General features: G+C 45.2%; 1 protein-coding gene across 2 annotated transcripts in view; it reads left to right on the plus strand.

The window, feature by feature from the left end:
• ZC3H7A (zinc finger CCCH-type containing 7A) overlaps positions 1–3,707 on the plus strand; it is a 54,766-nt gene extending 51,059 nt beyond the window's left edge. For both annotated transcript variants that reach the window (XM_011926550.1, XM_011926549.1), the window contains 2 exons: positions 1,465–1,628; positions 2,783–3,707. In XM_011926550.1, the coding sequence (XP_011781940.1) occupies positions 1,465–1,628; positions 2,783–2,972 (354 nt within the window). In that variant the 3' untranslated portion in view covers positions 2,973–3,707. The remainder of the gene's footprint in view (positions 1–1,464; positions 1,629–2,782) is intronic.
• The last annotated feature ends 7,046 nt before the right edge of the window (positions 3,708–10,753 follow it).

Below are 10,753 nucleotides of genomic sequence, written 5' to 3' on the forward strand. Positions count from 1 at the left end.
TTTTTGAGACAGGGTCTCACTCTGTCATCTAGCCTGGAGTACAGTGGCACAATTATGGCTCACTGCAGCCACTGCCTCCTGGGCTCAAGTGATCCTCCAACCTCAGCCTCCTGAGTAGCTAGAACTACAGCTGCTCACTGCCACGCCTGGCTAATTTTTGTGTTTTTTGTAGAGATGGGGATTTTGCCATGTTGCCCACGCTAGTCTCAAACTCCTGTGCTCGAGCACTCCTCCTGCCTCGGCCTCCCAAAGTGCTGTGATTATAGGTGTGAGCCACTGTGCCCGGCTGCTCCTTGGTGTTTCTAGAGCAGGTCGCCTCGACTTGCTGGATCATAAGGCTTACCTGGGGCCGGGCATGGTGGTTCATGCCTGTAATCCCGGCACGTTGGGAGACTTAGGTGGGTGGATCACCTAAGATTAGGAGTTCGAGACCAGCCTGGCCAACTTGGCAAAACCCCTTCTCCACTAAAAATGCAAACAATTAGCTGGGCATGGTGGCAGGTGCCTGTAATCCCAGCTACTTAGGAGGCTGAGGCAGGAGAATCACTTAAACTTGGGAGATGGAGGTTGCAGTGAGCCAAGATCGCATCACTCCACTCCAGCCTAGGTGACAGAGTGAGACTCTGTCTCAAAAATAAACAAATAAATAAATAAGGCTTACCTGGGGTGTTTCATAATAAAGAGTCTTGGAACTGGGTGTGGTGGCTTGCCCCTGTAATCCTAGCAACTCAGGAGGCTGAGGTGGGAGGATCACTTGAGCCTAGGAGTTCGAGGCTGCAGTGAGCTATGATCACACCACCTTACTGTAGCCTGGATGACAGCGAGACCATGTCTCTAAAAAAATAAAGTAATAAAAAGTCTTCATTTATACCCTACACTGAATGAGTTCAAATCTGGTTTTATCCAGTGTTGCAGATAATTATTGCCCAGGATATTTGGGAAATACTGTCCAACACTTAAAGTTTGCATCTGTTGTAACACTTAAATCCCACCATCACAGTTCCTTTTGCATAGGTCTGTTCCCCACAGGGACAGTGTCTTTACATTCCTGATGCCATAGCAGAGGCTCAGTTCACGTCCACTGAATGGAGCTGCTGCTCGTCCTTTTGGAGTTGGCATGTCCTGGTCTTTCCCATCCTCTCTGCTTTTCCTCATGGTGTTAATTCTTCCCTGAATCCTTGTTTGCACCTGCCTCTTGTTCTCCCAGCAAACATCCTTGTTTGCACACTAGCTCCTGTTGCCTCTTTACCGGAGACTTCCTGGACAGGTGGCACCATTTGTCACCCTTCTTCTCTGCGTCCTGAGTGCTGGCTTGCTTCCCCATGCTGCGGTCCTTTCCTTGTCCCTATTTCTAACCTGAGTTTTATGTCTTGCCTGGCTCTCCCACCAGCCTGGGCTCCCTGGAATTGAGTCTGGATCTTAGATCAGGTGACTGATGGGACATGTGTCTTTGCTGCACATTAGGTGGACTTTCACTGCTGGATGTGTGGCAAAAACTGCAACAGTGAGAAGCAGTGGCAGGGCCACATCTCCTCCGAGAAGCACAAAGAGAAGGTTTTCCACACCGAGGACGACCAGTACTGCTGGCAGCACCGCTTCCCAACAGGCTATTTCAGTATTTGTGATAGGTATGTAGGTTTCTACAGTTTTCCATGTCAGAATTGCTTATCTCAAATTTTCATGGACATGTCAGCCGACACGGAATACCTAGGTGTTAAAGTTCTAATGTTGCTGTGCTCTAACAGACCCTGAAGAATTCTTGGGTTTTGGCTCAAAGCGTTTCATTGCTCATCAAACCATTCCTTTCACTCTTCTTGGATTATATGAAAAGATTTAATAGTCTTCCAATACTAATTTGAAATGTCTTAGGATAATTGAATAGAGAAGCATGTTCATTCCAATTTGCCCAAATGACCTTTGTGTTCACAGCTGTGATTCTCAAACCCTTTGCCACAGCCTTTGCTCACAGTAAATGTTCATCAGATTTGAGATGGCTTTTACATTATATTTAAAATCTAGAACTTAGATCAAAGGAAGATGTATGTATCACTCCTTTGTTTACGTTTTCTTAGAAAGTTTTTCAACGCGGCCGGGCATGGTGGCTCACGTCTGTAATCCCAGCACTTTGGGAGGCTGAGGTGGTTGGGTCACTTGAGGCCAGGAATTTGAGACCACCCTGGCCAACATGGCGAAACCCTATCTCTACTAAAACTGCAAAAATTAACTGGGCGTGGTGGCAGGTGCCTGTACTCCCAGCTACTCAGGAGGCTGAGGCAGGACAATCACTTGAACCCAGGAGGCAGAGGTTGTAGTCAGCCGAGGTTGCGCCACTGCACTCCAGCCTGGGCAACAGAGTGAGACTCTGTCTCAAAAAAAAAAAAAAAAAAAAAGGTTTTCAGTGAAAAACTAAGTAATTGTGAATTGCTCATTTTATTAAATCACTGTTAATATTTAATTCCCTAATTTAGATCCATGTGATCCTTAAAACTATTGAAGACATTTTTTCCTTGATGCCACCTCTGATTTCTTTCTACTACATCAGGAATAACTATAGTCTTTTTTCTCCTGTCAGTCAGTACTTTTCATAGAGTACATTTAAATAAAGTACTGATTTTTCTATTGTAGATGTCATGGCTATAAAATAATTACCTTTCTAGGCTTGAGATTCCTAACTAAAAGTTGTATGCAAATCATAAAGCTAGTGAAGTATACAGTTTCAAGAATCATGACACGATTTTTAGAAACAACTTGTGGACACTGAGCACCTGACTTGTCCTCACAGGTATATGAATGGCACCTGCCCAGAAGGAAACAGCTGTAAATTTGCACACGGAAACGCCGAACTTCATGAATGGGAAGAAAGAAGAGATGCCCTAAAGATGAAGCTCAACAAAGCACGAAAAGATCACTTAATTGGCCCAAATGATAATGACTTTGGAAAATATAGTTTTTTGTTTAAAGATTTAAACTAATATGCTGGCTTTTATGTATGATACCTAATCAGAGCATTGACCAGAAAAATTGAAAGTGTTCTAAGGCACATAGCAGAGGAGCTGCAGATTTTCTGCTTGTATTGGCGTATATCGTTCCTCCTGAGCAGCAACCCACAGTAGGTAGGAAAATGGGCTGTTTCACAGGCCTGGCCACGCTGTCACGGAACCATTGGCATCAGATGGTGAAGTGACCGCTACCCGGTTGCCATCTGTTGAACAGACTTTTGGATGAAGTGTGTTGGGGAAGAGGATAAGGTTATATCTAGGACAACTCTTTGAGTTGGTCCTTCATATAAGAATCATGACGGTAAGAGAATAAACACTTGTACTGGGATCAGAATACATGATGGATGAAATTCTTTACATGTTTTAGCAGAATGAATTCGTTTAATATAATAAAGTTTGCTACTTATCTGTATGTAGGTTGCTAAAAAGGATTTTCTTAACTCAGATTTTAAGCCAAATAACCATTTAACACTAGTATTTGTTAAATGGGGTATTTTTCTGTATTTGTATGTTTCACTATAATAAGGGAATTAAGGATAATGTGCATTGAGAATATTTTGAAAAATAATTAATTGACTCAAATTTTATTTCTTGGTCTTTTGCTGTTTAAATGATGATTTTGGAAGATTAAACTTGTACTGTTGGTATTGTGTTAGTGTATGGACCAATACTGCCTGTAATAAAGATTTTATATATAGATGCCTTTCATTTTTTTCCTGTGGTCCTTTCCCACAAAGAATTGTTGAAACTGGGTACAAAAATCAAGTTGATTTTTTCAAAAACATTTTCATTTAGGCAGTGACTGACAATGCAAATTGGGACATGAAAGCAGCTTTTGACTTTGCCCTCCTCTCCTCTGAATTTGGGCTCTGGGACTCTCACTGATCGGTTCGTCTAGGTGGCTCTTCTTGGGGCTCCCCTGTTCCATTCAAATGAGCTACATAAGCAGGGAGAAAGATGGTCAGCTGGTAAGACTTGGGCTGTGGAATACCACCAAGATGGCTGTTTGGCATAACACCTTTGATAGGGCTCCGAGACTTTAAAGACAGGATCTACTGGGCTGTGATGTAGCAAGCCTTTAAACCCTTAAGCAAAGTCACTTCCTCATGGGAACGTTGAACGTGTGGGATGTGGGGAAAGAGAAAAGGGTCTTTTTTCTGTGTGAGCCGACCAGTGGAGAGGAGGGCATGGCTGCAAGGAGTTAGAGAAGTAGAGTGGCATGGGATGCCATCTGTGACTCTTCAAAAATACTAGGAGAGTCTCTGGTTCCCTCCATGTGTCAGGGGGCAGTGGAGGCCAGTCACTGAACAAGAGGTATCAGGAGTGCATCTTTTTTTAAATTTTATTTTATTATTATTTTTTATTTTTTAGACAGTCTCGCTCTGTCGCCCAGGCTGGAGTGCAGTGGCGTAATCTCAGCTCACTGCAAGCTCTGCCTCCCAGGTTCACGCCATTCTCCTGACTCAGCCTCCTGAGTAACTGGGACTACAGGTGCCCGCCACCACGCCCAGCTAATTTTTTGTATTTTTAGTAGAGACAGGGTTTCACCACGTTAGCCAGGATGGTCTCGATCTCCTGACCTCATGATCTACCTGGCTCGGCCTCCCAAAGTGCTGGGATTACAGGCATGAGCCACTGGGCCTGGCCCAGGAGTGCTTTTTTTTTTTTTTTTTTTTTTTTTTTTTAATCTCAGACGGAGTCTTGCTCTGTCACCCAGGCTGGAGCGGCAGTGGCGCAGTATCGGCTCACTGCAAGTTCTGCCTCCTGGGTTCACGCCATTCTCCTGCGTCCTGAGTAGCTGGGACTACGTTGAGCCACCGTGCCCGGCCTCAGGATTGCATCTTAACTAAAAAATAATCGTGTGTTAGGGTGATGTTTTCTGTAGAATGAAATGGTGTGTTATTCTGCTGAGTTTCCCTAAGTCTGCTGATGGTTGTTACATTTTTTCTTTCCGCGTACTTTCTCCCAAACTCCTTATGTCCTCTTTTTCCAGGGGGAATAGATAATAAAAAGTTGTCTCTGGGCCAGGCACAATGGCTCACACCTATAATCCCAGCATTGTGGGAAGCCAAGAAGGGAGGATCACTTGAGGTCAGGAGTTCAAGAATACCTTGGTCAACATGGTGAAACCCCGTCTCTACTAAAAATACAAAAAGTCGCCAGGTGTGGGGACGGGTGCCTGTAATCCCAGTTATTTGGGAGGCTGAGGCAGGAGAATCACTTGAACCTGGGAGGTGGAGGTTACTGAGATCAGACAGTGTCTCACTCTGTAGCCCAGGCTGGAGTGCAGTGTCACGATCTCAACTTACTGCAACCTTCACCTACCAGGCTCAAGTGATCCTCCCACCTCAGTCTCCCAAGTAGCCGGGATTACAGGCACACACCACCATGCCTGGCTAATTTTTGTATTTGTGGTAGAGATGGGGGCTTCACCAGGTAGGTCTCGAATTCCTGGTCTCAAGTGATTCCCCCATCTCAGTCTCCCAAAGTGCTAGGATTACAGGTGTGAGTCACCGCACCCAGCCTGTTTAATGACTAAAAAGCTAGTTGCTTTACCCTTTGGAATCTAGGCTAAAAACAACCTTTGACGATCCTATGAGTGTTGAGATTTTTTTCCCAAACTCCCCCTACATTTTGTGTGCTTCAGCTTTCCACCTTCTCAGCAATTCTCTAAGCTCTGAACCATCTTTTTGGTAAATTCCATTTCTGCTAACTCAGCCAGTTTCATGCTCTGGTTTGCAGCTAAGAACCCTGCCTGCCACACAGCCTTGGTCTCAGCATTAGGAAGTCAATGTTAATTACTCTGGTGAGATCACACCCCATCCTACAAGTGCGGGTTTTACTGCAGCAGCTTTGGAGAAAAACGTGGTGCACAGTGGGGGATAAAAAGAAAGGGGAAAAAAAGTGAACAAGCAAACTCCAATCCCATTTTATTAGTAGAGGAAAGTAATAACTAGTGTGTCAACTTAGGCATGTTACCTCATTTTTTTTTTAATGTTTAAAAAATGATTGAGATACAATTCAGTTGACAAACCACCATTTGTAAAATTATGATTCAGTGGTGTTTAGCATATTCACAATGTTGTGCTATAACCACCACAATCAATTTTAGAATATTTTCATTATCTAAATAAAACCCACACACCTCAGCCATCACTCCCAGAATCTACACACTTGTCCTGCCTCTCAAGCTAACCTGCCTTCTGTCTCCAAGGATTCTCTTGTCCTAGACATTTCGTTTAAATGGAATCATATAATATGTGGCCTTTTATGACTGGCTTCTTTCTTTAGCATAATTCTCCAAGGCTCACCTGTGTCGTGGCATGTGTCAGTACTTCATTACTTTTTTTTTTTTAGATGGAGTTTCGCTTGTCGCCCAGGCTGAAGTGCAGTGGCGCAATCTGGGCTCACTGCAACCTCTATCTCCTGGGTTCAAGCAATTCTCCTGCCTCAGCCTCCTGAGTAGCTGGGATTACAGGCATACACCACCACACCCAGCTAATTTTTTTTTGTATTTTTTGTAGAGATGGGGGTTTCACCATGTTGGTCAGGTTGGTCTTGAACTCCTGATCTCAGGTGATCCACCAGCCTCGGCCTCCCAAAGTGCTGGGATTACAGGCATGAGCCACCGTGTCCAGTGGTACGTCATTACTTTTTATAGCCACATAATACTCCACTATTTGGATGGACCACATTTTTTAAAAATCTATTCGTCGGTTGATGGACATTTGGGTTGTTTCTGCTTTTTGGCTATTGCGAATATCAACAGTGCTGTGCAAGAGTTGTGACCTCAGTTTTGTTTGGCTGTAGTGAGCTATACCATCTGCCCTGAAGGTGTGGAGGCTGCAGGTGAATCTTTCCTACCCTCAGGGACCCCTTCTCTGCACAGTGCTCCCACCCTGTGACTGAGGCATCCTGGGCAGGGGGGCCGTGGCCCAGAGGTGCCCACCCCTCTCCATCACTCACCCTTCCTGGAGCTTCCTATCCTGTGAGGACTGTTTGCACAGAGCCCCCAACCTTTGTTTTGATTTAGCTCCAGGGACCTGCACCAATTGGGAAACTGAAGGAGAGCAGTTAGGGCAGGTTTCAAATACTCTTTTGGTTTTTTTCGAGACAGAGTCTTGCTCTGTCCCCAGGCTGGAGTGCAGTGGCACAACCTTAGCTCACTGTATCACTGTAGCCTCAACCTTCTGGGCCCAAGTGATCTCCTGCCTCAGCCCCCCGAGTAGCTAGGACTACAGGCATGCACCACCGTGCCCAGCTAATGTTTTTTGTATTTTATTTTTGTAGAGTTGGTGTCTCACTATGTTGCCCAGGCTGATCTCCAGCTCCTGGGCTTAAGCAATCCTCTCACCTTGGCCTCCCAAAGTGCTGGGATTACAGGTGAGAACCACCATGCCTGATGCCTCAGACACTTTAGTTGGCCTGGGGAGATGAGAATACACACTGCTTTATTTGATGCAAGGGATGAATGCCCATTTCTACAAAACCCATTCTGTGGTGGTGATACAAAGTCTCCAAGAACACAAACACCATTGTCCAGAGTACCCAGGCCAAGGGCCTGTCCTTTTCCCCTGCATAATCTGCTGTCTTGTGTTGTTAGGCATTCCAAGTAAAGGCTTGGAAGCTTTCAAAATTAATAAGCACGGCCAACATGGTGAAACCCCGTCTCTACTAAAAATACAAAATTTAGGCCAGGAGTGGTGGCTCATGCCTGTAATCCCAGCACTTTGGGAGGCTGAGGTGGGCAGATCACCTGAGGTCAGGAGTTTGAGACCAGCCTGGCCAACATGGCAAAACCCCGTCTCTACTAAAAATACAAAAAACTAGCCGGGCGAGGTGGCGGGCGCCTGTAGTCCCACCTACTCGGGAGGCTGAGGCAGGAGAATCGCTTGGACCTAGGAAGCGGAGGTTGCGGTGAGTCGAGATTGTGCCATTGCACTCCAGCCTGGGCAACAAGAGTGAAACTCCGTCTGAAGAAAAAAAAAAAACAAAAAACAAAAAATTAGCTGGGCATGGTGGTATATGCCTGTAGTCCCAGCTACTCGGGAGACTGAGGCAGGAGAATCTTTTGAACCTGGGAGGCAGAGGTTGCAGTGAGCTGAGGTTGCACCACTGCACTACAGCCTGGGCAACACAGCGAGACTGTCTTGAAAAAAACAAAATCACAATTAATAAGCATTAGTCCTCTCTGGCTGCAAGGAAGGATTAATATGGAGGAAATACATGGCCATGCATCACAGGGACATGTTCTGAGAAACATATTGTTAGGGGATATCAGTGGTATGTCAATATCCATAGAGTACAGGCACACAAACCTAGACAGTATAGCCTACTACATGCCTACGCTATTGCTATATACTATATGCTCTAGGCTACAAACCAGTACAGCATGTTACTATACTAAATATCTTAGACAACTGTAACACAATGGTATTTGTGTATCTAAATTTACCCAAACATAGAAAAGGTATAGTGGGCCGGGCCTGGTGGCTCACGCCTTTAATCTCAGCACTTTGGGAGGCCAAGGCAGGCAGATCACTTGAGGTCAGGAGTTCAAGACCAGACTGGCCACCATGGCAAAACCCCATCACTACAAAACATACAAAAATTAGCCAGACATGGTGGCACACTCCTGTAATCCCAACTACTTGGGAGGCAGAGGGATGAGAATTGTTTGAACCCAGGAGGTGAAGGTTGTAGTGAAGCAAGATGGTGCCACTGCACTCCAGCCTGGTTGACAGAGCAAGACTCTGTCAAAGAAAAGGTACAATAAAAACAGCATCATAATTTTCTGGGACCACTGTTATAGCACATGACACGTATATTCCTCTGCCCCATTCCCTCCTCAAACCCCCAGCAACTTGATCTTGGTATAAAAAGTAGCCAAGAGGCTGGGAGCGGTGGCTCATGCCTGTAATCTCAGCACTTTGGGGGGCCAAGGCGGGTGGATCACCTGAGGTCAGGAGTTTGAGACCAGTCTGGCCAACACAGTGAAACCCTGTCTCTACTAAAAATAGAAAAATTACCCAGGCATGGTGGTGGGCACCTGTAATCCCAGCTACTTGGGACGCTGAGGCAGGAGAATTGCTTGAACCCAGGAGACGGAGGTTGCAGTAAGCCGACATGGTGCCACTGCACTCCAGCCTGGGCGATAGAGAGAGACTCCATCTCAGAAAAATAAATAAATAAATTAAAAAAAAATAAATAAAGTGGCCAGGTAAAGCTCAGATACAAGTTGGTGTGGACAAGTTAGGGCTAACCTAACCTTTGAAAAGCAGTACAGCCTGACCCCAAAGGCCTAGCGTACTTTGAAACAAATTTATAATTGTTTCAGAAGAATGTTCCGGGCCAGCTGCAGTGGCTCAGATTTGAGATCCTAGAACTCTGGGAGTCCAGAGCAGGAGGATCACCTGAGGCCAGGAGTTCAAGACCAGCCTGGGCAACACGGCGAGATCCCATCTCTACAAAAAATGAAAAAGAGAACGTTCTGCTGCCAGAGCAGCGCCCCAGTTGCTCAGAAAGTGAAGAGGAAAAGAGGCATTCTTTTATTAATCCAGGGTGGTTTTCTGGCCAGTAAGACACTGCCTCGCATTTGCTCACAAAGGACTGTGGGTTTCGTGAGACAAACCACAGACAACAAAAGTACTTTGGACCTTATGAAGCCCTGTGCAAATGTCAGATGTTTTATGGAAGTGTAGGGTAAATTCTGTTCCAGCAACCTACAGTGAATGAGGACACTGGTGACTTTTGACCATATTTATTTTCTTTAGCAATAAATTGTGTAACTCTAATCTACACAAAGGAATCAACAGAAATATAAATGGCAAATTAGAAGGTTAAAAAAACTCTGTAACTATGTATTTTTTCTCTTAGCTTTTTAAAACAAGATTAACACTATGGTTGGGTTTGTAACATAGATAATAAGGGTAATAATAACAAAGGGGGATGAGAGACAAGTTAAAAATAATTAAAGGAATTAATGTTATACTAGAAAATAGCTACTTTCTACAAAATAAGGCAGTAAAGAAGGAACAAAAAGATGCCACAGGTGGGTGAAGTGGTTCATGCTTTTACATAATCCTAATGCTTTGGGAGGCCGAGATGGGAGGATCGCTTGAGCCCAGGAGTTCAAGACCAGCCTAGGCAACATGGAGAGATCCTGTCTCTACTAAAAAAAAAAGAGAGATACAGAAAACAAGTAGGAAAACGGTTGGTGTACATGAACTCCCAACATGTTGGGCCTGGATGGTTAACACATTAAATGTCTGGCCAACCGAGGAAGACAGCCATTGATTGCCCCATTCTACATCCACAGAAGCAGAACCACACGGGAAGTGATGAGATTTGCACCTGGGTCACATAGCTGGCCTGTGGCAGAGGTGGCGTCTCAACTACTGGCTGTTTGCTGTGCCTTTTGTTTGTGGCATAACTCCATATTGTCTTAATGCCCTCGAAACTTTGTCTAGTTTGTAGTTATTGAGATTGGAGGACAACTCTTTTATTTTTTTTTTTTTTTGAGACCGAGTCTCTCGCCCAGGCGAGAGTGCAATGGCGCGATCTCCGCTCACTGCCAACCTCCGCCTCCCGGGTTCAAACAATTCTCTGCCTCAGCAGCTGGGATTACAGGCGCCCGCCACCACGCCCGGCTAATAGTTTTGTATTTTTAGCAGAGACGAGGTTTCGCCATGTTGGCCAGGCTGGTCTCGAACTCCTGGTCCCATGTAATCTGCCCGCCTTGGCCTCCCAAAGTG

This window comes from Colobus angolensis, unplaced genomic scaffold (assembly GCF_000951035.1).
Source record: "Colobus angolensis palliatus isolate OR3802 unplaced genomic scaffold, Cang.pa_1.0 Scaffold692, whole genome shotgun sequence".
In the NCBI taxonomy this organism is placed as follows: Eukaryota; Metazoa; Chordata; class Mammalia; order Primates; family Cercopithecidae; genus Colobus; species Colobus angolensis.